This window comes from Notamacropus eugenii, chromosome 6 (assembly GCF_028372415.1).
Source record: "Notamacropus eugenii isolate mMacEug1 chromosome 6, mMacEug1.pri_v2, whole genome shotgun sequence".
NCBI classification, from domain to species: Eukaryota; Metazoa; Chordata; class Mammalia; order Diprotodontia; family Macropodidae; genus Notamacropus; species Notamacropus eugenii.
The window spans coordinates 381664037-381691789 of NC_092877.1; the positions used below are offsets into that span (position 1 = coordinate 381664037).

The 27753-nt window shown below is 42.7% G+C and overlaps 1 protein-coding gene across 5 annotated transcripts in view; it reads left to right on the forward strand.

The window, feature by feature from the left end:
* Positions 1 to 14360: 14360 nt before the first annotated feature.
* TP63 (tumor protein p63) overlaps positions 14361 to 27753 on the forward strand; it is a 240944-nt gene continuing 227551 nt past the window's right edge. For 2 of the 5 annotated variants that reach the window (XM_072618843.1, XM_072618844.1), the window contains exons 1-2: positions 22275 to 22658; positions 22845 to 22967. In XM_072618843.1, coding sequence (XP_072474944.1) covers positions 22507 to 22658; positions 22845 to 22967 — 275 coding nt within the window. In that variant the 5' untranslated portion in view covers positions 22275 to 22506. Of the gene's footprint in view, positions 14518 to 19509; positions 19622 to 22274; positions 22659 to 22844; positions 22968 to 27753 lie in introns of those variants that run through there. The other 3 variants (XM_072618846.1, XM_072618845.1, XM_072618847.1) reach the window with 3 other exon arrangements.

The window sequence follows — 27753 nt, forward strand, 5'->3', positions numbered from 1 at the left end:
ATCTGTTAAATTCCGACTACATCCCAAGGCCTGGTGTAAAGCACTTCACATATACAGGTTCTCTCATTTTATCCTCATGACCTAGAGGCAGGACCTATTTTTATTCCCCTTTAAAGTTAAGGAAACAGCAGTAGAGGTTGAGAGACCTGGCCAGGGTCATACAGTCAAGAAGCGACTGAGGCTTGTGACTTGAGGCCCAGCAGCTAGCTGCTCCTAAGGGATACGTCCAGAGTAATCCCCTACAATGACATAGCCTTTACTTGGAAGCCAGTGCTTGAGAGTAAAACAGAAGAGAAATCAGGTGTGTAGGGGCAGACTGGCAGGCAGGTCACAAGCTGGTCACTGAATGAAGCCCAACCCTGCCTTCCTAATAAGAGGAACAAGACTGAGCCAGAGCGGTCTTCAAGGACAGTCATATTCCTCTAATGGCATCACATCTGCAGCTTGTACAAAATAAGCGGTAAGCGAATCACTGGATTTGTTTTCTGCCTTGTTTTCTACTGGCTTCCCTGACTTTGGCTCATTCTATTAACACTCATTCCCCTTCCTGTGATGGGGGCAGGCAGTTTACCAATGTCAAAGCTAGAAAGGGTAGCTTTTGTCCAACCCCCTCATCTTACTCATCCTCCCTCCCTGAAGTACTTTGTGTTTGCTCTCTTTCGATATACATACATTCCTTCCCTAGAGGGCACACACTCATTTAGTGGTGGTCTATGCATGTATGTGTGTGCACATGTGTACACATATGTATGTGGGAGTCCCTTAATAGAAAGTGAACTTCTTAAAAAGAATGAGCATTTCATTCTGGTCTTTGGATCCCCTGTACCTAGCACATAAGATATGTTTAAAAAATAATTATTTGATGATCTATATTTTACAGCAAATGGAAAGGGAACAAACATTTTAATAATAAATGCTTAATGGTTGATGAATCAATCTCACCTGCTATGTGTCAGACATTGTGCTAAATAAGCACTTTACAAATATCTCATTTCAGAAGGAGAAAAGTGAGGCTCAAGGAGCCCAAGTGGTTTGCCTCCAATGACCCTAAAGGATAAGTGATTGGATTTGAACTCCTGTCTTTCTGAGCCCAAGTTCAGCCTTCTCAATTATTCCAGGCTACCTCACTAAAGCTCTAGGTATTGTGACCCTTGAGAAGACCAGACCTGAGGGGCCAGGCACAAGAAATGGCTTTCTATATCTGAAGGCTTGTTATTTGAAAGAGGAACCTGCCATGCCATACTTGAGCCCAGAGGGTAGGAGGAGGAATAAGAGGCTGATCCAGGCTCTTGATGTGAAGAAAACCCAACCAAAACAAAATTCCCTGAGGTTTCTAAACACTCAAGCTGTCCCTGAGCAGAACAGGCTGAGTTAGAAGGGAGAAGGCACCTTTGATGTAAAGACTGTGGGGGAAGGTCTTGTTCAGGCTCATCTGGGATCTCCTCCTGAGTGATGCTGTGCAGTTTCTGAGCTCAGCTTCTCTATTCCCCAAATGCCATTCATGGGAGCCACCTCTCCATAGTCATGTTTCTTTCCTCGCTTTAGTCTCCATGGTCCTCCTGGACACCAGAATCTCAGGACCCCTGAATTTTACCAGGCAAAGGAGGGCTAACATGGGCTCTCCCCAGCCTTCTCACTGACTCATCCCTTACACCTGTAATTATTATCCCTTTATTGGAGCGCATGAAGATCTCAAGTCTATAAAGAGAACAACATCAGTGCTCTCTAAAACTTATTTTCTGGGAAAGAAGTTTCATCTCTGATTCCCTGAGGCAAAAGGAAACCTAGGTGTCCTCCCAAGATAAGCTCTGAAGGTTGGCCCAACCACTGAAGTCATGATTGATAGTTGCTCTGGCATCCTAGAGCCCACCCTAAAAGGTAGGTGAAGGAAGCAAAGCAGGGCAGGGGCTGTGGGGAAATTGGCTTGACTATGCCCAAGTACTGGAGAACCAGGGAAGAAAAGAAGCTCAACTCCTGTCAGAAAGGGAGCCAACCTCCAGAGGGCAGAGATGGTGTTCAGAGGTCTCCCATTTTGTTAAAAGTCGTCCCTAGGGACTTTCAGGGGATGGACAGCTGAAGAACAACAACCCCAGTAACATCCTTCCGGGGAACAGAAGGCCTCAGAGTGCTTGAGATGCAGTGCAACAGTCAATAGAGGGCCATACTTGGAGACAGGAAAGCGTGCTTTGGTATCCTGAATTTCACACTATGTGACAATGCACAAGTCTCTCTGTGCCTCAGGCTTCTCATCTATAAAATAGACATAAAAATACCTGGGGTCTCTGTCTCACAAGGTTATTGGGATGATCATATGAAATAACATCACCAAAAAGCTTTAGAGTGCTCCAGTTATCAGTCATCAGCACCTTGCTCAGCTTCCAGACACAGCCTGATGGCTGCGCAGGCTACAGTTCCCAGGAGTGTTCATCTCAAACTCACCAAGAACTAGCCTCAGCCACAGTCACAGCAGATGCCATGGAGGATAGAACCAGGCCTGGCTGTGCCAGGACATTGGTCGTACCTTAGCAATCCTGCCAGGAGCATTTGCTTGCCTGGAAGATTAAGCCATACATAGGTGGCCAGCACAGGAAAGCCATAAATGGCAGCATGAGACTGTACAGAGGGCAGGATTTGGGGTAAGGGGACCTGGGTTCAAGTCTCAGTTGTACTCACTAGCTGTGCAACCCTCCACCCATGCCTTCCTCTCTATGGGCCTCAGTTACCTCACCTTTTCAAATGAAGAAGTATGGATTAGGTTTCCTTTCTAGCTCTGATGTATGTCCTGGAGATTTATTCAAAACAGACTCGGGAAGAAAAAACAGCTGGGCTCAAATCCTGCCTCTAACACCTATTCACCATATTACCAAATTGCATCCAACAGTCATATTCTGGGTCTCAGTGTATTCAACTACAAAATGGGGTTTATAATAAGTCCTATAATGCTTACTTTACAAGGGCACTGTGAACACCGAAGGAGATAACAGACTTCAGACCACCTCTGAGTGCTAACAATTAGCTAGTCATTAGGATTATGTACATTAATGTTAGAAAACTAGATCCTGAAAGAAAAGATTTCCAGAGTCCTGAACCATGCCTGGGTCAGGACCTGTGAGTAGAGACCACACCATCAGCAGCTTAAGCACCACATCTGAGGCCACAAGGGGAACTGGGTATGTCTGGGCAGGTAGGAATAATGACAAGTCACTCAGCTTTCATTCAGCTCCTACTTACTGTGTGCCAGAGCTGTGTGAGGCACTGTGGATAAAAAGCCCAAAGCAAAAGATACCCTTCCCTCAAGAAACTGTCATGGATGGACACAGGGAGGTCAAGATTAGCTATTGAAGCCAGAATAATAAGAACAGCAACTCATATTTGCGTAGCACTTTAAAGTGTACAAATGATTTGCACCATGAGCAGTAGCAGAAAGACTTCTATATACCTAGGCAGAGGTTTTGCTCTTCAGTCATTTTTCAGTTGTATCTGACTCTTCATGACCTCTTTTGGGGGTTTTCTTGTCAAAAGGTACTGGAGTGGTTTGTCATTTCTTTCTCTAGCTCATTTTACAGATGAGGAAACTGAGGCAAATAGGGTTAAGTGACTTGCCCAGCATCACACACCCCAAAATATCTGAAGCCAGATTTGGATCCAGGAAGATGAGTCTTCCTGATACCAGGCATGGCATTTTATCCACTGTGCTACCTAGATGCCTGTCCTCTAGTCAGAAGAACTGAGTTCCAGTCTTGACTTTTCCACTTCCTATATAACTTTGGAAAAATCACTTAATCTCCCTTGACCTCTCTTCATCTGTAAGATGTCACTAGAGGAACTCTGATGTCTTGTCTTGTTTTAGGTAATTTACTTTGACTGTCTGAGTGGTGAGACACATCCCTAGCCACATAACTAGCATCCCACATAACCCTAAATGGGCACTGGGACTCTTGAATCTTCTATCAAATGCTACAGAGAGGGTGAGAAGAATGAGAACTGAGAAAAGGTTGTTCATTTTGGCAATGAAAACTTCTTTAGTAATTTTCGAAGTGGGGTAATGGCTTCCATTGACATTGTTGTGGGTTTCAAAGAGAATGAGAAAAGAGGAAACGGAGGCAGCCAGTAGAAATGGCCCTTTTAAGAAGTATAGTAGAGAAGGTAGGAGATGTATGAGAATAAAAGAGAGGAGGCTTGGATTCATTTTGTTTGTTTATTTCTGTAAGGATGAGCGAGACAGGGGCACATTTATAAGCACTGAGGAAGGAATCAATCGATACGAAGAGACATGGCTATAACAGTGACACGATCTGCTGTAGAGTACGTTAATGAATAGGATCAAGGGCTGTTTTGAAGTGGTAGACCTTGGCAAGGAGGAGAACCACTTCTACTGCAGAGACTGTGTTGAATGAGGAAAAAGTAGGTGGTGATATCTGAAGTGTGCGAGAATGAGGAAGAGGGACAAAAGGGAGCCTTTGGAGAGGGCGTCAATGCTCCCTGGGAAATCTGAGACAAATTACTCAGCTGAGAAGGAGAGACGAGTGGATGGCATGGAAAGACTGAGAAAAGATGAGAAGGGTTGGCCTAGTGACTGTGGTTGTGGGGATAAAGTTCAGGAGAGAATAGCAGAAGAATGTCCTTGTGGAAATGAAGATCCCATTGAGATTCCATCACATCAGCTTGGAATGGACTCCATGACCACTGTTTCATGACTTCCTCCAGCTTTATGCAGCAACATGTAGATAGGAGGGAAAGGGGGCAGATGGAAGAAGAATCTCCTGTTGAGTTCAGCGAGGCATTCAAGAATAGAGGATCGAATAGCTTAGCTGATTCACTGTGGGTTGAAAATTGGGAAGAAAATGAAATGTAACTTTTGTCAGAGCGTATCAAGGGGTAAGATCCTGGGTAAGATGAGTAGCAATAGAAGTCAAAGGAGAACAGAGATAAAACATAAAATGATCTGGAGTCCAGAGCTGCTTCTCTTCTCCATTGCCAGAATCCCATTCTTCGAGGCTGCTTCCCACCTTCAGTAAATGCTTCTTTGTATTTATGGTCATCTCTGCTTCCTGCCCTATGCAGTGTCTCATTGTTCATGTCATACTGTTTCTAAAGGACAAGGCAGAAATGGGAAGAAGGGTTGGAAGAGAGAGAAATCCATGCCCTCTCCCCAACCGCAATCTCCTTCCAGGGTCTGGGTTCTTCTCCGACTTGTGGAGGGAACTGACAAATACTCAACTTCCTGGATGGGTCTCCTGAGCAAATTAGTACCAGATGTCTTAAATGATGGTGTATAAGAAGGAAAGATAAATACAGAAAACCCTGCCAGGGTCTGATCTGAAAAAATATTCCCAATGCTGTATTCTTTAACTCAAACAGTGATCTTTCAAAGGCTACTTGAGATGTATCCATCTGTTTTCTGACAATCAGATTGTCCTATTCTGGTTCACTCAGAGGAAAGATCTTTACACTTCATTAAAGGATCAAGGAATGGGCCTATCTTTAGAGTTAAATATCTCCTTAATCTTATTATAGGACACTTAGGTGGCACAGTAAATAGAGCATTGGGTCAGGAGTCAGGAAGGTCTGAGTTCAAAGGTGGCCTCAGACTCTTATGAGCTGTGTGGCCTTGCACAAGTCACTTAACACTGTTTGCCTCAGTTTCTTCATCTGTAAAATGAGCTGGAGAAGGAAATAGCATATTACTCCAGAATCTCTGCCAAGAAAATCCCCAAAAGAGGGCATGAAGAGTTGGGCATGAGTAAAAATGATTAAACAACAATTTTATTAGGCCATTAAGGGGGCTCCTCTACCTGCCCCACAAATGCAAACTTCAAATCACTCTTGAGAATTCACCATGTGATCTATACCATGACAGGCACATCATCATATCCAAAATATCGTCCCCAGTATCCCAGACATAACACTGACCCCTAAGAGGTCTGATAATCATGAAAGATACCACCATATTGAGCAGAGTGAAAAGCTCTCCAAGTACACAGACCTCCTGGTAGAACATCAAATTAGAAGTGAGAAATACATATCCTTCATTGGCTTCTGTCTGCTCCTTGAGCTCAAACAGTTCATGAAAAAATAGTAAATCCCTACTATGATCCAAGCACTGAGTCAGCTGTTTGGAATCCAAGTACAATGAAAGCAATTATTGCTACTCCAACGAACTTACAGATAACACAAAGTTGCAACATGTGTTAGTTTAATACAAGGTTTAACCTGCAGAAAATGCACCTCCATCCCAACAATGTCATATAAAAAAGAACTTTTTTTGCACTGGAACAGTATTCTCTTAATATTAAACAAACAAAAAGAATGAGGTAGCTCCTTTCTCCCCAGATCATTTCTACCTGATTTCCATCAAATATTTGATTAGAACAATGACATCAGCAATGATGGTGGCGTTCATTCTTTGTTTCCAAAGAGGATAGCTCAGTTTTTAACCCTTTAAGTTTTGCATTGCCTTCTTTGGTCACTATAGGGGCGCTCCAACAATTCCTACCCAACGATGGAGGGTGTTTTCAATCAAGTCTTTTCCCTTTCTATGTCTTAGTTGAAGGGGTTAAGAAAACAAAACCAAAACCTTGTAACTGGGCTGACTCTTCTAAAGAGGTCTTTCTCTCACAGTACAGAGCAGAGACCGGCCATGCCCTGGCTTTTGGTAACAGCTGTGGGATTCTCAAGTGGAAATGAAGATGCTTAGCGTGGATTGAAAAGGATGGCTGGCTTGGAAGGCAAGCACACTCAGGGGTGGGGCAAGAGTGAGCCCCATTGACCCCTCTAAGCTATAAGCATCTGAGGGGTCAGGGACTGGGGGTGGTATTTGGGGAATGATGCTAGCCCAAGTCAGACACAGGAATGCCAGCTGTGAAAGGGAGGCGATGGATACAGCCACCTACACACAGTCTTCCTACTGTGATACACAACAGAAACCAGTCCCTTTGTGAGATGATGGGTCATCAGTCCTCTCTGGTTCTCCACAGAGAGATGTCAGAAGTTTCTCAGAATGTCCGTTTTTCTTGTTTGAAATAAGTTAAGGTAGAAGAAAGCACAAAATGATGGCCATTCTTTGTCAAGGGGGCAAATCTTCATATGACCCTACCATTCACCTCTGATCCCTGCTGACAGTCCAAACTCTTGTCCAGTTTCTCCAGGTGAATTTCCTGCATTTATATTTTGTATTTCCTTCATGAGCACTTAATAAATCTACTGGATTATGTTTGTCCAAATGAAAGTAAACTGAGAGACTCTAACTTGTTTCTTCATATCATAGAATTATTCATTCAGAGATCAAAGGGGCTTTAACTGCTATCTGATAAAAGAGAAATGGTCATATTTCTATACTGCTTACCATGTGCCAGGCACTGCACTGTTGTAGGGATCCAAAGAAATAAAGCCACAAAAACCACATAGCTCCTACCCTCAGATATCACACATTCTCATAGAGGAGACAACGTATGAATGATGAAGCAGCCATGAGCCCTATGCAGAGTAGCTTAAAGAAATAGAAAAGAGAAAGTTTGGGGAGGGGAAGGGAGGCAGGAATGGCTCCAGTATTAGTGCTGAGCCTTGAAGGATGCCAGGGAACTAGGAGGTATAGGGGAAGGGGAAGGGGAAGGGAAGCCCAGATATTGGGGCCAGGCTGGGCAGAGGGGTCTAGCAGCCGATGAAATCTTAGCCTGAAGCAATTGCAGGTAGGCCAATACCTCTGGGTTCTCCAACGACAGAAAGGGAGGAAGGCATGAAAGGATTTGCAGAGCAGAAAGGGGCCAGGCTACCCAAGGCCAAGCAAAGGACTCCGTATTTGATCTTGGAGATAATTGGGAGCACCTGGGGCTCAAAAAGTCTTTGGAAAATCACCTGGGCAACTGAAAGGAGGCTGGAGTGGGAGTAAATGAGATGAGGACACCAGGAAAGCAGCTATTGCAAATGACCAATAGGGAGAGGTGACGAAGGTCAGTCCTAGGGTGGTGCTTGTGAGAATGGCCAGGGCAGGGTGGGGGCCATTGACCAGAGACGTTGTGAAGTTCAACAGGGTAAGACAGGGCCAGAAATGGAGGAGTCCAGAACAATACTGTAGCTGGGGGCTTGAATGACTGGGGTGAGAGCTGACGGTGCCCTTAACAGCCTTAATGAAACTATCCCCTTCATTTTGCAAATATAGGAGCAATGAGGCCCAGAGAGGGAAGTGACTTGATAAGTATTTCAGGAGGAATTTGGAACCAGCACAGGCATCTTTTCACTCCTCCTCTCTGCCCCCCCTCCCCGGCTCCTCTTCTCTCCATCTCCCCATCCTATCAATGACCTTTTCAAACTGTAGCTGGCAAAGGTGGCCAAGAGGATGTTCTTCATGCAGCCCAAGGACTCCTTAGTTCTCTTGGCTGCCATGTTGTCCCATTGTTCAATGATGCTTCCAAAGAGAGAACCTTCCATCGGATCCAGAAACACACATCTCATTCCTGAAAGGCTGCTCTCCATGGCGCTGTCCTCACCATCAGTACCCTCTGATAACTATAGTTTATGTCAGCCCTGGGAAAACGTCAATGAGCTCACTTTCCAGGGGCAAGCTTAGCCTCACCCTGCCAGGGTGGGACAAGGTTTCCCGTAAAATTCTGAATTCTGTGATTTCTTACCCTCATTTGTGTCATTTATTTTGCCTCAGGTTAAAAAAGAAAAAGAAAAAGAAAAAGATCTGGCTGGGTTAGCTTTCCCAGCCCCTCTGCTTGCTTCTTCTGTGTACCAAGACCTGAAATATTATCTGGAGAAACAGGATTTTCTGTGAAGTGCTTTGTGGGTTATCTGAAAATCATGTTCCATGAATTCAAAGGGCTCACTATCTCATGGCCATTATGCTTGTAAGAATGTTTTTATCATTGTGAATTTGACGAACATCAACAAATGTAAACACACTTATCGAGAAATGCAGAAGAGGTGTCCTTATGAACCCATGGCTCTCTCCTAGTTGGCACTGGGTTGGTTTTGTGTTTTAATATATATTTAAAATTGAATACAATAGGTCGAGCCCAGCCCTGTTTGTGTGTTTTCTTCTGAACTTCCTTCCTCGGTGTCATCGACCCAATTTTCTTTCTTTTCTTAACCTTGCTACTTTAGTTATTTACTTTACTTGAGTCAAACTAAATGTACCAGAGTCAGGAAGACCTCAATTCAAATCTGGCCTCAGACTTACTAGCTGTGTGAGCCTGGGAAATCACTCACCTACATTTGCTTCAGTTTCCTCATCAATAAAATGGGGATAATAATAGGTCCTCCCCTCTCGTACTTGTTGTGACGACCAAATCAGACAATGAGTGTTATGTGCTTTGTACATTACTTGGCACATAGTAAGCATTACATAAATGTTGTTGTTGTTCTTGTTAATTCCAGTCAGAGGATCTAGAGAAAAGTCAAAGTGACAGGGAAGGGTGTGTTGCATTTCCTGGTATAACCATGGATCTACATGGAATTGAATTTACCAGACCAGGAAGAGATGCTTCCATGACTCACAAAAATGGCCCCTAATGATTCGGTGTAGTGTGGCAGCATCAGTAGCCTCAGAGAGCCATGGTCAGACTCCTTCCCCCAGGCTTCACAGGTCCTGCCTCACCGGAAAGGCTTTAAGACACTCCCCTTTGATCTTGGAGATAATTTGGAGCACCTGGAGCTCAGGGAGACTAGTCATGCCTGCATCCTTGAAAAATCACCTGGGTAGATGATGGGAGGATGGAGGAGGAACAACCCTAGGCAAGGACGCAAAAGTAGAGGCTATTGTAATTGACCACTGGAGAGAGGTGATGAATGCCAGTCCTGGGACAGTGCCTGTGAGAGTGGACTAAGTGGGGCATTGACTAGAGATGTTGGGAAACCCAACAGGGTTGAGCCTGTTGGTCACAGATGTGGCCAGAGATTGGATCTGTGGGGAAGATGAGGGAGGAGTCCAAGATGACACTGCAGCTAGGTGTCTGGGGAGAGAGATGGAGGTCCCCTAAACAGTCCCAATGATTCACACTCATTCCCTGAGGATACCCACAGCACACCAGCATGGCTACCAGGAGTGGCATGCAAAGGTCCATGCAAAGGGTTGGGAGGGAGCAGCGCCTCTAATTAGATCTGAACTTGGAGGCAACATGGCATCCTGAAGGGGATGCAAAGTTCTAGAGAGGTTCAAACACCCCCATAGGTATTTACTAGATATGTGATCTTGGACGAGTCACTTAACTGCTCTAAGGCATTATTTCCCCATCTGTAAAATGGGAGGACTTGACTAAATGAGGTCTAGTGAGGTCTATTCCAGGTCTAAATCTGTGATTCTTTGATTAAAGACATAGGCCCATGGAATGAGAGACCTGGGAATTTAGAGATGATTAGCTTCATTTCCTGTTCAGATAAGAAAAATGAAGGCCCAGAGAGGCCTAAAGAGTTGGGACCAGAGCTCAAATCAACCACATAAAAGTACTCAGGAGCTCCTGAATACAGGGAGTTTGATTTCTGGAACACTTCATTTTCTTATCTGGAAAGTCCTTCACATTTTTCCACAAAGGAATTTAATATTTTGATTTTGGTCTTGTTTCTAGAATGACTTTTGAATCTATCCCTTCTCTCCATGCAGAATGTCACTACCCTGTCCAAGCTGTCATATCCATTCAACTTGACCTTGGAGATCTGACCCTGAGTAACATCCCTCCCCTCAAATGACTGACAAGATTTTTACCCTCATCACCTCTTACCTGATTATTGCAAAAATACTGTCTGATATCTCTCCAGCACTGGAAGGCTTAAACATTGCTTCTCATGGATTATGAAATATATTACATTAACCCCTAATCTGCACTCCTCTTCTCAGGATGTTCCTTCCACATATCTTCCAAATCAGAATTCCTAAAGCACATTTTTTACCTCTTCACTCTACACAAGAGAATTCTATGGCTCCCTATCACCCCTGGAATTGCCTTCAAAGACCATAGCTATGGCCCCAATCTAGCTTTCCAGACTGACTATGCCTTACTCTTTACACAGTTTACCTAAGATTCAGCTACATTTTCCTATGTGCTTCTCATCATGCATGCCATCCCCCTATCCATGATTTTGAACAGGCTGAACTACAAGCTTCTCTGTTCTCTTGCTGGGAATGTCAGCTTCCTTTGGAGGTCCAGCTTCTGAAGCCTGTTCCTCACTCTTGCAGTGTTGTATGGCTCTTCTGAAGAGAAAATCACTTTGTATGGATTTGATAAATATCTAGTATCTACTCATCTGTTTGCCTTCCATTCCACTTCTAATTCCCTTCAGGGCAGAGGCTACTTTGGTGTAGCCTAGTACCTGGCATGGAGTCAATATTAAAAAAAAAAAATAAAAGCCCTGACTGCATTAGAGTTGCCCATATGTTGCCATTTTAGCAATGATTCCCTGAACCTATGTTAGTGAGTAAAGACCCCTACCATGGCCTTACAGCCTAAAGTACAACTTTACCTGTTGATTCTCCCTCGTTGTAGTAAGCATCAGATCACAATGAGTAGAACCCACCTCCCTGAATCTTGGTCCTGTGACCTTGTCAGGCCAGGTAGTGGGCACGGGCAGTAGGGTCCCTGTTTAGTTGAGGGGAGAAAACCCCCAGCAGGTGCAGAGCCATCTTCAGGGTCTTCAATAGGAAGCCCTTTGAAAAAGCTTCTATCTAGTCCCTGTTTCTGGGATTGGGTCCCATGAAGAGCTAAGAACCAGGTAGTTCAAAGTCATGGCCTACTTAGGTGGGAGGCCTAGAGCCTCTAGCTCTGTGGTGGTACTTCAGAGACCACCAGATCCATTCTCCTCTTTTTGCAGATTAGAAAATTCTTAGTTGGGGAGGTGGGGTGATCCCACAAGGTCACACAGTAGTGAGTGGCAGAAGCAGCAGGATTTGAGCCTAAGCCCTGAGTGGCCATTGTTCCAGCCCTGCTGGGTGCCATGCATTGCTTTGGTTCTGCCTCCTCTTCTCCAGAGTTGGGGCTTTGTGGAGTTTCTCATGAAATGGGAACCAGAGTGGATGACCCCAAGTTCTAAAGGCATGTGTGAGGGGGAGGCAGAGCCCCAGCTGTCTCCTCAAGGATCTCAGACCAACTACAGGGGAAGGGGGGAAAGGGGGAGGATGCCCTGCATTCTCTCCCCCACCTCCTCACATGCTTCCCCAAGATTCCTGACAATATTCTTATTTCATCTGCATTAATCAGGCACCAGACACTCCCCAATGAAAACCTAGTGTCCAGACAGGTTGTTAGGATCCTGTCTTCATTCTTGTCTGGGCTACATGCTAGGTCAAGAACAGAAGAGATTCCTCAGCCCCTATTTTGTTGTCATTGGTGAGACCATGAGAGGTATCATGGGGTGGAGGAGAGGGGTTCATTTTAGTCAATGGATACTGGCCTGTGATATAAAGAACTTGCGGTTCAATATTAGGACATTTGAGCTCTGTCACTTACAAGTTAATGTGATACTGGGGAATCAATACGTCAACCAGACAACAAAGAATCATTATGTGCCAGGCACTGGGCTAGTTGCTGGGCCTACAAAGACAGAAGTGCACCTGGCCTCAAAGAGATTCCATTCCAATGGAAGAGATCATATGTACATCTGTAGATATACACACAACACTTTAAAAGCAAATCCAAAGCAACCTTGTCAAAGAACTCGAAATGGGGAATTCCAAAAGGTGGAGGTGAGGAAGGAGTGCATTGTGGGCATGGGGGACAGCCTGTGCCAAGAGCTTGAGATAGCAGATAGAATCTTTTTTAGGAAGAGAAAAAGGAGCAAGACCAGTTTAGCTGAACCATATAGTGCTTGGGGGAGGGGGTGGGCAATGTGTGATATAAATGGAAAGGGAGATGGAGCTTGGTTATGAAGGCTTAAATCCCAATAAGAGGGTCTATATTTGATCCTGGATGTAACAAAAAAGCCATCATGGCTTGTGTGGGCAATGGGAAATAGGATGGTTTTAAGAAAATCCCTTTGGCAACAGTCTAGGATAGATTTGATTAAGGAGAGATTTAATTCAGGGAGAATAATGAGGAAATCAGGGGGCCTGATTTGGGGTGGCACTGAGTGGTGGGGAAAAGTACTGTATGCAAGATGCTTGAGGAAGGTGGAAATGATTAATTTTGCAGCTGATTGGATATGAGGGGACGGAGTGAGAGATACAGGAGCTAAGTAAGGTACCAGCGTGGATAACTGGAAGGACTGAGAGTATCAGAGAAGTTAGGAAGAGATTCATTAGGAGCTAAAGATTCTGGGGTCTGTAGAGCATGTTCTGAGTTGGGGATTACTGGGGGACAGAGAGCTCAAAATGTTCAGCCCACAGTTGGTGATGTAAGGCAAAATCAGGAGAGACAGAGAGAGAGAGAGTGGCTCCTACCTTCCAGTGACCCCTACATTCCAATGGCCCCCAAGGCTCTTCTCTTTTCCCTTTATTTTTTATCTTTGGCAGTCTCTGGAAACCTATGAAATTCTTCTCACAATAGCATTTTATATACATGAAACAACATACATGAGATTACAAAGGTGTCTAGAACATAGCAAGTACTAGAGAAATGTTAGCGATTATTGTCCTCTCTCAATATGTCCAATCATTTTTCCCTTCCCAGTGTCTATCCAACATCATCTTCTTTCCATTCACATAGCCCCCACCCTCATTCAGCCCATGATCTCTTCTCACCTGGACTATCACAATGACCTTCTAACTAGGCTCCCTATCTCAAGTCTTTCCTTATTCCAATCTAGCTTCCACTCATTTGCCAAAGTGATTTTGGCAAACCATACATGGTTGCCCATTTCATTTTTGACACAATAAATGTCTTTAAGCTCTGTTGTTGTGACAAACATAAATGCTTCCATTTGGAATGTATGGTTCTTCCTAAGCTAACTCTTCCAAACTTTTCAATTTTCTTCCCCTTTATTGCTTGGACATTCTGCAATTCATCTAGGTTGACATTCTTTTCATTCCTCACACATGATACCCCATAGCCTATCTCCATGTCCTTGTGATGGCTGTACCTAAGGCATGGCATATACTTCCTCCCTCTCTCTTCCTGTTGAAATCCCTGGTTTCTTTTAAGATTCAGTTCATTTGGTCCCTTCTATATGAGCTCTTTGCAGACCCTCCACATACATGTCTGCTAACATCTGTCCCCTCTCCTAGGTTCCCTTGTGGATATTTGCATATTTCACCTGTTAAAATAAAACATGACAGTAGGGACCATTTCATCTTTGTCTTACCAAAGCTTGGCAGCATGGCCAGCACATGGTTGTTCCTCAACAACTGTTCATTGACTGACTCCTAGGAGATATGGGTATCTTTTATGAGGTCACTGCCACCTGAAGCAAGCTGAGATCTCCACCTGGTTTGGTTTGGGGGAGCTGCAGAAAACTTTGGTGTCCTTAAGCTTCTTCTCCTTGATAACCGAAGCTCAGTGTTTCTGATACTACAATGATAGCAGGTTCACAGGTAACATTGCTTCACTGGAGAAGGACAGAAGAAGCAGACATCGTTGCATCATCCTGGAGGTACCTTAAGAATCCAGTGTTGCTCCAGCACTTAGTGTAGTGACTAATACATAGCAGGTGCTTAATGTTTGTTGACTGATTAACTGTTCCCTGTGATTCCCATTCCATTGCACTGTCTCTGGGGAAGCAGCAGGGCATGGAGGAAAGAACTAGGGGTCTGGAATCAGGAGAGGCCTAGTTTTGAATCCCAGTTCTGACACACTTATCTATATGCCCCTAGGTAAGTATGTAACTTTATCCCTTGGAGTCTCACTTTCTTCATCTGTGAAATGGAAATAATATCTTTAAGAAAGACTTACAGTGTTAGTGTGATGATCTCATGAAATAGCATCTATAAAAGACTCTAGACACCTTAAATCAAACTAGTTCCACCTAGTTTGCACTCCTCCTTTCCTCAGGACCTTCAACAATCTTTGCAGATTTGCTGGCAAATTGTTGTGGACCCATGACATTCCAAAGCAATAACACTTTTCAAAAAACTTCTAAGTCTTAGACCAAGCGTGAGCTACTCTTCTCAAATTATCTCAATTCACCTCAAATCCTTTTATCTCTACTCCCTTCCCCTCAATTTCACTTATCCACATGGAGCAGTGCATAGAACCCTGGACCTGGAGTCAGGAAGACTTGAGTTTAAATCCATCCTTAGCTACTTATGAGTTGATCAAGTGATCCAAGGGAAGTCACTTACCTCAATTCTGCACTAGTTCCCTCAATTATAAAATGAAGATCAAGAGTAGTACATGTGTCCTGAGGTTGTTAGGAGGATCCAATGAGTTAATATTTATAAAGCACACAATAGGCACTTAAGAAATGCATGGTTTTTCCCACCCTCACCACCACTAACCATAGATCCAATTCAGCATATAGAAACTCACCTCTACTGACCTTGCCCCTCTCACCTGGTCTCCAGTGGCTTTATGTGCCCTCTCTCAACTTGGTTCACCTCATCTCAATTCAAACCAACAAAAATGTCTTAAATATTTACTATGTGCAAAGCCCTGAGCACATAAAGAGGAGAATGCAGTAGCTCCAGCCCTCAAGAAATGGACATTTTGCTTGGAGAAAGCAGATGTAGAATAGTGGCACAATGACAGCCGTAGCAGTAATCACTGGCATTTCGATGTCACTCTAAAGTTGACAAATCACTTAGGCCACTGAAATTTGACAGCAACCCTATGAAGCAGGCATTCCAGGGCTTAGTAACCCCATTTTATTTATCTTTTAAAATATCATCACCATCGTCGTCATCATCATCATCATCAGTAGTAGTAGTAGTAGTATTGTATTGTATTAAGTAATATTTTATTTTTCCCAATTATATGTTAAAATAATGTTTTTTAACATCCTTTAAAAAGTTTTGAGTTCCAGATTCTAACCTTCCTTCCCTTCCTCCCTTTCCCCCTCCCTGAGATAGGAGCTAATCAGATATAGATTATACATGTGCAATCATGGAAATCATTTCTGTTTGTCTTTTTGGATGGGAAGATGTCAACAAAATAAAAAAAGATGAAAGAAACAAAGTGAAAATAGCATGCTTCAGTCTGTATTGAAACAATATTAATTCTTTCTCTGCATTTGGTCAGTATGCTTCATTATTAATCCTGTGGAATTGTCTTGGATCATTGTACCGCTGAGAATAGCTAAGTCATTCATATTTCATCAAACAATGCTGCTGTTATTGTATACAGTTACTGTGTTACTCACTCTATTCACTTCACTATGCATCAATTCATGTAAGTCTTTTCAGGTTTTTCTGAAACTATTCAGCTTGTCATTTCTTACAGCTCAAAAATATTCCATCGCCATCATGTACCACACCTTCACCAGTTGATGGGCATTCCTTTGATTTCCAATTCTTAGCCAACACAAAAAGAGCTGCTATAAATACTTTTGTACAAGTAGGTTCCCCCCTCCTTTTTGTGTCTTTGGGACATAGATCTAGCAGTGGTCTTACTGGATCAAAGGGTAGGTAGAGTTTTATAGCCCTTTTGGCATAGTTCCAAATTGCTCTCCACAATTATTAACCCCATTTTGTGTATTATGAAATTAAAGTTCAGAAATATAAGACCATTACTGCATGGTAAAAGTCAGTTAGGATTTGGTCTTTTTGACTCCAGCCCCTGACTATTCAGCAAGTAATGTGTGTCCTGGTCTGAGGCAGTCACAGAGTTGTTAAATATTCATAAAGTTACTTCCAGCTGGGGAAAACCTTATCCCAGTCTTCTGGCAATGGTCTAAGCCTGAAGGAGCTTATATTGAGGGTCATTTCATTGACTTGAGGGATGGAAAAGGCAGGCCTTAACCAGAAAACAAGGGGAGGAACCCACTTCAGATCTGGAAAAGCTGACGAAAACACATAAGGACTTCTTGGACTTCAGTTTTCATCCCCCATAAATTTGAGATCTGGTGGAAGGAGGAAAGGAGTTGGGTGTGAGGATTGTCACATGGACAGCTGCTTAGTGAGTTCTACATAATCAACCCCTACATCACGTTTGAGTACAAGCTGTAACTAACAGGGTCTTGAGTTTGTCTGCTCTGGTGGAGAGTCGGCCCAAATGCCCCCCAACTCCTGGGGTCCTTCTGCTTGTTTTGTCCCATCAACCCACTGAATGGATTATTCCTTTGGGAACCTTTGTGAAAGTAGCAAGTTAAGTACTTGATGGCAAATATTTGGATCAAATCATGAAATCAAAAATTTCACCCCCTGAGTAACTTTAGGCAAGTCACTCATACCTCTGAACCTGCGTCATCATCTATAAAATGAGGCTTTTGCCTAGATAACTTCTAATGGTCCTTATACTTTTAAATCTAGTGAATTTATGTGTGTTCATGTATGTGTGTGCATTTATGGGCATGTGTGTGTGGGCATCTGTGTGCATGTGTGTGTGTGTGTTTGAGGAAGGTGTGGTTACAGACCTCATTGCCTCACTCTTTTCCTCTTCTAATTGGTCTCCCCGCTTTAAGTTTCTCTCCACTCCAATCCACTTCAGACTCTGCAAAAAATCAGCCAGAAACCTTTAGACCACAGGAAATAAGGCTACCAGCAAAACCAGGGATAGTGCAGGTTAAGAAGCCTAGACTCCAAGCACACCCAACCAGGTTAGAGACACATATAGTCTGTCAGACCTGACATCTGTAATTCGAGAGAGCAGAGGATGCTCTGAGAATGACACACGGGGGTCAGAAGGTCTCTGGGTGATCAAAGCGTGCCAGAGGGGGACTCCGGGACACCCCAGGGAGTGGTGGTAACTAGAGTAACACTTTTTGACAGACTAGAAGAGTTTGCATTTCCAGAGGCTCCAAGGCCTCTCCTACTCCATTCTGAAATGCTATACAGGGTCATGGAGATCTAGCACTCTGAACCCCAAAGATTTATAGTGAGTGGGAGGCTTATGCCTAGGAGGTAGAACTCAGTACTGAAACCCAGGGAACCCGGGTGACAAAAAATTGAGCCAACAACCCTACCCCCCAAATGGTAGGGAGCAGAGCCTGCTGGCCTCCACCCAAAGCCCTAACTCATGAACTAAAGGTGAGATGTTGAGTAAATAAAAGAAATGCAGTTTAAGCATGTGCATGTGATTATAATTATTGTGGAGAGAGCACATCTGTAATTAGAAGTCATGATTTAAAGGGGAAAAATGAATTTTTCATTGACTATGTAAAACACATAAAGCAAGAGTTTAGTTAATAGGTAGATAGACAGATAGACAGATGGATAGATAGATAGACAGAGGGATAGAGGGATAGATAGAGGGATAGATAGAGGGATGGATAGATGGAGAGCTAGATTATAAAAGTATATATATTACATATATATATACACACATACACACACATATATACATACACACACACGCACATGTATATAATCCAAGAGAATGTCTAAATAAATTGTGTTATATTAATGCAAGGGAACATTATTATCCACATAAGAAATGGTAAAGCAACAATTCTGAAAAATGCTGGGTAATATAATTTGATGTACAGTGAAATAATCACAAAGAGAACAATATATATAAGGACAAGAATAGTGTAGAAAATGGGAACAAAATAACCAGAAAACTTCCAAGGCCTTAAATCCTCTGACTAATGCATTGTCCAGTTATATCTCCATAGAACCTGTAGTTAAGCACGTCACCTCCTGACACAGGTGGTAGGTGAGAGGTGAATAAAGAGACATTAGATTTTTGGACCTGACCATTATGCAGATTCTCTTTGATGAATTGTCTTCGTTTGTTACAAGTTTTTTAAATTATTATTCAAATTTCTTCACTATAGATCAGTTATACTAAATATGGGTGCTACTGAAACATTTTTAAGGCAAAGAAAGGATCAAAAGGAAGTGCATAAAGAAGCTTGCATAACTAGGATAGTTTTAATAGTAAATGGATTTATTTAATATTTTAATAAAACTTAAGAAATAGCAACTCATGGTTTCATATATAATCTTTTGTGTGTTCTACTGTGTATTGTGTCAGAATATTAGAAAAAATAAATTTAAAAAATGAAGATACACTCATGTGAGTATGTATGCATTCTTCTGTTCCTACCGTTCACTGAAACCATGGTTTTGTGTCCTTTTAACCCTTCACAAACTCCTCCAAAAAGGGGTCTGCACTTTCTTCCCCTCTTTTTAATAGTTTCTCATTCCTTACTGTCTACGTGAGCTCATCACTCAGCTAGAAGTATTCTCCAAAAGTACTAACGATGATTTTTCAATCATCAAAACTCTTTTAATTATATTTTATTCTAAGCATAAGAAATGCAACAAGAATTTCCATGACATAGCAAATCATCCACTCCTGTAAATGTCATTGTCACCTGTATACATGTAATTCTCCAATCTATACATCCAGTCCTAGTCTTTCTCCTGAGCATCATTTTTTTTTATCATCACAGCTTGGTTTGCCAGAAAAGATCTAAAAAGACTGACAAACTGAACAATGATCAAAAAACCCAAAGACTAACTAAATAACTTTCCTTTATGCTAAGGTTTCACAAAACGGCAACCAGAAGCATGACACATTGAGAAAGAATTCCCACCAAGAAAACCAGTGTAAGCAGATGAAACTAAGCCAGAAGCCATCTGATACTCAGACTAGAGGTATCTGATATTTCCAAGTAGATGCCCCATACACTCCTCCAACTCAGTATATTCTAAACGGGACTTTTCGCTCCATCCAAATCTGACCTGCTTCCGGATGTCCTTGTTTTCGAAGAGACCACCATTTTCCTAGTCATGGAGGCTGGTCTCCTCAGAGTCTTTCTCAACACTCCTTTCTCCTCTTCCTACATATCCAAACATATCATCCTTTAGGGTTTCTATCTCCACAAGATCTCTCTCTTCTCTCTATCCTGTCTACCTACATAGCCACCAGCCTAGTGCAAGCACTCATAATGTCTTGCCGGGACTACTACCAGATTTTCCTCTCTTTTGGTATATTCCTTCTCCAGTCCATTGTCTATTACCTAAGAAAATCATCCCCACATCTTCTGAAACCATCACTTCCTGTTATCACTGACTCCATATTGCTAGTAGGATAAAATATCTTGTGAGTTTGTCATTTAAAATCCTTGATAATGTGACTCCAGTCTACCTTTCAGGCATGTTGGCGTGGCTCTTTTTCACACCCTACACATTCCAGCCAAGCAAATCTACTTTGGGGAACCCCAAAACTTGGCCTCCCCACCTTCTTGTTTTTGTATATACCTCCAATTCTGATATATACACTACCCCTTACCTTTGCCTTTAGAGATCCCTGGCTTCCTTTAAAAATCAGCTCAGAGTTTTCCTCCGGGAAACTTTCCTTTGTCCCTTTAGTACTTGTCATATTCTCTCCTTGTCAGATCACTGTGTGTAATCTTCCCATCTACCATGTCTTCTGTAGCCAAACATGAGCTCCTTTTGTGACATTATAGCCTCTGTGCTTAGCACAGCTGCACAAATACTTGATTAGTTACCTGTTTACAGGTTCCAGACAGCTAGTAAAAGGCAGTCTTTCCTTGAAAAATTCTTAGTTTCATTTTGTTCTTTGAATTTCCAGTACCTGACATGGTTAATAACATGCAGTAGGCATGTAGTGTATGCTTATTAATTTGGCTTGGCTTGGCTTGACCAAATAGAAATACTGAAGTTTCAAGGGACCTTGATTTGTATCCAGGGAGTAATTTGCGAGTCATCCATGTTAGCCTAAGCTCTTCACAACCTCAAATAATCCCTTTCCCCTTCCAAGTTTCTTCTGTAAAATTAGGAATGTGGACTAAATATTCTCTGAGAATCTTTCTATCCCTAAATTCTTTGATGCTCTGGCTCATTTCACCATTATGCATCCCCTTTCCTTTGGCGTGGGAGCTACCAATTATCTTCATGGCTACTCGATGCATTCCAATAACCAAGTGAGATTAGTTTGTGTGACCTGATATTTAGTGACCTCTAAGACATCCATTGGCATTCACATGCCCCTGGATTATTTCTAGGGCACTGCTAGTAGAAAATACCCATGTGGGGATACTGTTTTGAAGGAAAAGGAAAATAAAGGAAAAAACTCAGAACTTGATAAATGAAGTTGCTCATTTATCTCTCCACTTCATGAAGATAGATCTGCAACTGAGAATTCTACAATCAAGCCCATGGAATCTCAGTCCGGAATTGGAGATGCAGCAGGTCCTTCAAAGACATGGCATCTATTGCCTGTGTACACTAGGTCATGAATATTTATCAAGTGAAAAACAAAAAGAATAAAAAAAGGAAACCACTTTAATGCCAATTAACAAATCTATAATTAATTACGAAAATGATCTTCCCTACAAGTTTCGCATATTGTAGCACAAGCTGTCTGAGTTGGCACGGGCTCAGCCCTGCCAGTTTGTGGGATTCACAATTCACAGATGTTAGGAACTATCAGGCTGAGCGTGGGAGGAGAGTGTCAAGCTTTAAATAGTTTTTCTCCGCCATCCTGGCTGAAGTAGCAAAGAAAATGTTTCCCTGTGGCACTTTCCAAACCCAAATTTCCTCTAAGGAAACTTCTCATTTTTCCAGGATGGTTGCCCACCCACTCGCACTCCCTCCCTCTCTCCTGTTTGGCTTCAATGGTTGGCATTTGCTGAGGTCAGCAGGCTCCCAGGTGCACCATGGGGAGGTGACCAGCAGGGCCCGGAACTGGGACACTGATGACAGTCACTCCAACTCTATTTTCTTCTGGTGGAGTTGGTTTTAATTTAGCTCCTGATTCATGTTTCATTCACTCCCCAAAACCACAAACCCAGAATAGGTCTGCCGACGATGGCTCCCGGAGTAGGAGTGACAAGGTTATTGGGCTGTGCATTTCCTTATGGTAAATGTTCCCATGTGGGGCAATATTTGGGGGTTCTTCTCTGAGTATCAAGAACTTACTTCACAGAGAGTATTGCTGTTTTGTTTTGTTTTCAAACAGACTCAGGCATTTTCCTATCAGAGTGTTGGGATATTTTTTCTTAAACATACAGGGCTTAGTAATTAATATATAGATTCTTGTCAACTTTTGTAGCCCTGGTGGAACTTTGTTCTTTCAAAGTTTGAGGGAGGGATTCCAAGCACTTTGGAATCCTCATCTGTCTTTTTTTGGAAAGGAGAAGGAAGCAAGGAAATGACTTTCCAAAGGGTAAAAGTTAAGAAACTGAGGGCAGATGTGTTTTTTCTCCTCTTCTTCCTGGAGGATAAGTGTGACTTTCCCATTTAATGTGATAAAGGAATTTCTTGTCTTTGCAATTTGAGATTATAACCACAACACAGAGAAAATGAAGGAGAAAGGAAGAAAGAGGAAAAAGGACAACTTGACTTTCGTAAATGGCTGCAAACCATTTGAACCCCAGACACAGCCCAACAGGACGCTCGCCGAGGCAGAATCTACTGAACAACGGGGAAAAGCAGGTCATCTGGAGTGGAGTGGACATGCACCAGCCCCCGAGCTGCCCTGTTCCAAGAGTCTGAACTGCTGAAATTAAACTCTGATGCCATTCCAGCAGCCGGCCAATCCCCAGAGAGATCAGAAGTTCAGAGATGCCACCAAGTTCCCCACAGCAAATGTGGCTACTCTACGTCAAGAGCTGGAAAGAAGATGTAGAGACAGGAGGAAAACAACAGTGCAGAGGATGCCCAGCTGGTAAGAAAGGGCTGTTTGTGATGCTACAGTCACCTGATGAATTTCATTGGCCATGGCCAAAGACAGCCCCACCTCTTGGCAGATGTAGGAAGAGGGGGCACTAATGTTCTATATCTTAGAGCAGTTGACCTGCTTGCTTGGAGCCTCCTGGCTTTATCTCTCTATATATGTGCATCTATCTCCTAGGCATATGTGTGTATATCATCTCTCTTTCCCTGCTTGTCTACGCCCAAGGGAGCTGGAAGAAATGAATGTCGAACCCTCACCATATCCCACATTACCGTGCTGTCCTGACCCTTTCATCCAGCGGTGAGTTTCAGAGTGATGTGCTTTTAGTCAAGCTTGAATGGGATGCCTTGTGACTTTATGAGTATTTTTTTTTCAGTGTGAGGTGTGCGTGGGGGAAACAAAAAAAAGCCACAAAACCAGAAAGCCTGCCCCTTCTGGCAGTGGTGAGATTGGGGCTTTCTAATTTACTTATATTCCTTCTCTGGGAGTCCTTCAGAGCTAACAAGTGGTGATGTGCACAGATGAGATGACCTCCTGCTCTAGTTTCATTAATGATGATAGAATTTTGAAGCATCATTTTTTTACCTTGATTTCCCTTCTCCCCAATGTTCCTGGTCCCCCAAGTAAAATAAATCCCATTGGACAGAGTAGAATGCCTAAGGATCATGTTCTCAGCATAATCATCAAGTTGAAGACACCTAGAATCCCATCTGCTGGGAAACTGATAAAATGTGATTTATCTACAGTCCCCCAGAGCAGCCAATGATTTATTCTCTAGGCCAAGGGTCTTGAAAGAATATCCTTTCCTCATTTTCTTGGGTAGTAGGTATCATCTTTGTAAGCAGCTTGAGGTTTACAACATGCTATCTGCCTATGCCTCATCCACACTGGTTGCACAGGGGTATTGCTTAGTACTGAAAGAGATGTTAGCAAGTAAGAAAGATTCTCTCATTCTCTCATTCTCTCTCTCTCTCTCTCTCTCTCTCTCTCTCTCTCTCTCTCTCTCTCTTTCTCTCTCTCTCTCTCTCTCTAGTTTCGAATTGAACTTGGCTATTTTTAAACTTGTAAATGTAATCTGAACAGTGTTTTTCCAGTCATAAAGTTACAGGAGATATTCAGGTCCTATATGACAAGGTCAAAAAGTGGATTTGAGTTAGAATTAGGGCTTAGTTTAGGAGTGTGGCTGGATGGAAGATGAGCTGAGCTGTTTTCCCCCAAAATAACTTCCTGAAAGAAGATTGGTAGAGTTAAAAGATTCGAGCTCTATGGGTAAGGGTGGACTTGTCATTCATCACTGCTGCCTCCCACAGCCTCTGGGCTGGGCTCGGGCTGGAAGAGCCTGGAGGCTGGACCCAGCTAGGGCTCAGTTTCTGTCACCTGGCCTGCCAGATTAGGGCAGCTCTGTGATCATCTTCCCCAAATTTAATTTGTCACCATGTTTGACTAACAAGGCCTCAGCTGCTCTTCCTGGTCAGCAGAGTGAGAGCCCACCCAGGACACAGGATTGGGGAGGGAAGCAATGGGAGTGGAGAGTGAAGTTGTGGAAAGATCTGGCAGATGCCGTCCATCTTGGAAATAGCAGGAAGTTGGGATTTCTTGTGCTGGGGCTTGGGTGTCCCCACTTTTCCCAAGCCTGAATGTCCCTGCCTCTCCCCACACTGCATAAAGCCAGAAGGGAAAGAGAGGGAAAAGATCATTCCTATGTTCCTAATCTCCTGTTCCAAAGATGTTTTAAAATTCTGCTCATTCTTCTGAGATAAAGTATGAAAGAATGTGTCACCAATGATAGTCACCATTTTATTCAGCACTTTAAGGATTGGAGAGAGCTTTTGATCAGTTATTTCCTGTCGGTCCTCAGAACAACCTGGGATGCAAGGGCAAATACTGCCCTCTTTTTACAGAGGAGGAAGTAAAGCACAAAAAGGTTAAGTGATTTGCTCAGGGTCACACAACTCGTGTCTAAGGTTTTATTATCTACTGTGCCACCTAGCTGTCACAAAAAGAACAGCTTCTGGGGGTGGGGGGTGGGAGTTCTCTTAGTACATTAACATCTCACTTGGCCTGGTGTCTTGTAAGGAGAAACTGCCTTTGGCCACCTTTGGTCACATTCATTCTGTCCTCTTCTAGCCAGAGGCTACCCCATTAACTAAGGGGTCAGAACAGTCCATCAAAAAGGGAATTATGTCTCTGGTTGAGTTTTCATGTCAGGATATGAGACCTAGCATCCCAAAAGATATGGTCAGTTTAAAAGGGTTGTAAGTCCCCAGAAGGATGATCGATATTCGATGCTTCTAGAGGAGGAGTCAGGAGTCAGGGAGAGAGCAGAAGAATCTGTGCTGTCACAAATGTCAGAGTCCCTTTCTAGAAAAATGACTTTGTGGGACTCAAAGGAAGAACAGCAAAATTGGTCAGTTGAAAACTGATGATTAATAGTTAAAGTATATTGTTCTAGAGATGCTTAAAGGTATTTTCTGAAGACAGAAGACTGTCTCTTGGAAATGACATATTGACCTGGTGTAATTTATTAGGTACATAATAAATGCTTGTTAATTCATTAATGTCATGTTAAATGCGATCAATATGTCTATGACAATAACAGTTTGCCTGTGATTTTTCATTTAATGGTTGGAAGGATGAAGTGATATTTGGGGCCAGAAATGATTAGTTTGGGCTAATTTGACGCATCCTGTGAAATGTCCCCATCAGAAACGTTTCTGATATTTTGTTTGTCACATAAAGAAACAACTCTCAGTGATGCTGAAGGAGTGAATGAACTGGAGCTTGTCATTCCCATCAGCCAGTGCCTGGACTTCTCAGTTTACAAGACCTATTTTGGGAGAGACCATATTGAATAACTTCACAGCCACAGGCACCTACAGTGTCAAATTTGTCTTTTCTTGACCTTGGCTTTATAAAGAAATATTGAAAAGAAAGACTGGAAAATCCAAGGTGTTGTATAGATCTTCAGTCCCAATCTGCCCCTACTCCCCCAGGGAAGGTCCCACTGGGGAGCTGTCCACAGCTTCTTGTTAAGACAGTTATGCTATTCTGCTTCTAAACATTCAAATGTCCAACCGGTAAAATGATGGGTTTTAGCCGCACAATGTTAGAGGCTTTGCAATAGTTTATGCTTGTGTTAAGCCTGGCCTCCCACAGTCTTCTTCAGCAGCTTTGAGGCTGAAATGTTGATGAGGATGGTTTGCTTTAACTTATAAGAGAACTCTTCGAAAACCACAAAGCCAAGAGGAAATAAAGAACTGTGGTCTATTTCCTCCTGATTTGGACCAACAAAAGAGAGCAGAGGAGGAATAGCTACATGGGGATGGGGACATTTCAGATGAAGAAACAATTTCAACCAATACAAGCTTTTACCACCTCTCCTGAGATGACTTTCTGATTATTCAGATTACCTTGTGCTTTCTTTGTATATACTCATAGCTGCTGTTATAACTTGACCACATTGCCTTTGAAATCAGATAATTTCAGGTTTGTCCGGTATCTCTATCACATAGTACAATTGATGACACAAAATGGGAATTTAAAAATGTCTGATGGTTTGACTGCATGATAGTCATTGCAACACACTTTCCAAGTAGAGTCTGGGAAGTCTGGGGTATGGTAGGAAGCTCACTGGATTTGACTGAAAGCTGGCTCTGTTCCTTACTCTCTGTGTAACCTGAGGCAAGTCACTTAACACACCTCTCCAGGACTCAGTTCACCATCTATAGGCACAAACTCCTGTTAAGGATAAGTTTTATCTCCAAGAATATTGTTTAAAATTGTGTGAAAATCAACCATGTTTAAGGGCTTATGGATAAGTAAAAATTTTGAAGGCTGGATGGACTTCACTGTCAGTATAGCTGAGCAAAAGCACATCATGACTTGTACCTTTGTGAGTCTAGGACATGTCAGAGAACCATATAGCCCTCTGGGATGTGGGCAACAGTAAAGCTGTTCCATTTGGAAGCAGTTATGTGATCTAGCTGATATATATGTATATATACACACACATACATATATATGTGTTTACATGTATATGTGTATATCTGTACATGTGTGTACACATGTGTATTGTGTGTTTAGCATACATGCATGCATAAACATGTGCATATATACATGTGTGTATGTGTATATATGTGCCTATTTGCATAGGCATATATGCCACACACATGTATATATACACCTATACACATGTGCATATATACACATGTGCATTTATATACATGTGCACCCATGCATGTACACATACATATACACATGCATGTGTATGCACATGCATGTGTATCTTTTGTGTGAACTGCAAAATTTATAGTGAATCTTGATAGTTGTATGATTAGACTGTGACATGGCATACTGTAGCCAAGAAGACCTAAGTCTGAATTCTATCTCAAACACTTGCTATTTGTGCAGCCCTAGGCAAGGCATATAACCTGTCTCAGTCTCATCTGCAAAATGTGGATAATAGCACCATTTCATAGACTTGATGTGATGCTCCAATTAGGCAGCCCATGCAAAGTGCTCTGCACATCTGAAAGTCCAAGTCTCCCTGACTTAGGACAGCTCCCTATCCACTAAGTGTTCTCCCTCTCTCGATTTTCTCTAGGGTGACTATGATTAAATTGTTTACTATTTAAGATTCCCACATCTTGGAATCAGAAAACAAGCTGGATTCGTTTGGTTCACTTGGCTACATGACCCAATGTATTTTTGTGTTTCCCAAGAACCATCATTCTATCCTTTGGAGAATGCTGAGAGATTTTCTCAAGTGGTGTTGTAACTCATGAATTGAGAGAGATTAGTCATATAAAAAAGGAGCTCGGATCCAGCATACATCTGTTCAATTCTGCCCAAATACACGGATGATCTCCTGACATACTTCATTGGTAAAATCATCATGGTGCACTGGGAAGAATGTTGCACTTTTTGTCTGAAGGACTTGAGTTCAAATCTCACCTTTGATGAATACTGGGTGTTTGATCTGGAGCAAGTCACTCAATCACTCTCAGCCTCACCTTCCCCCTCTGCGAAATGAGGATGATAACAGCACTGCTGTTAAGTGTCATTGTAAGTCCCACATACCCATCTG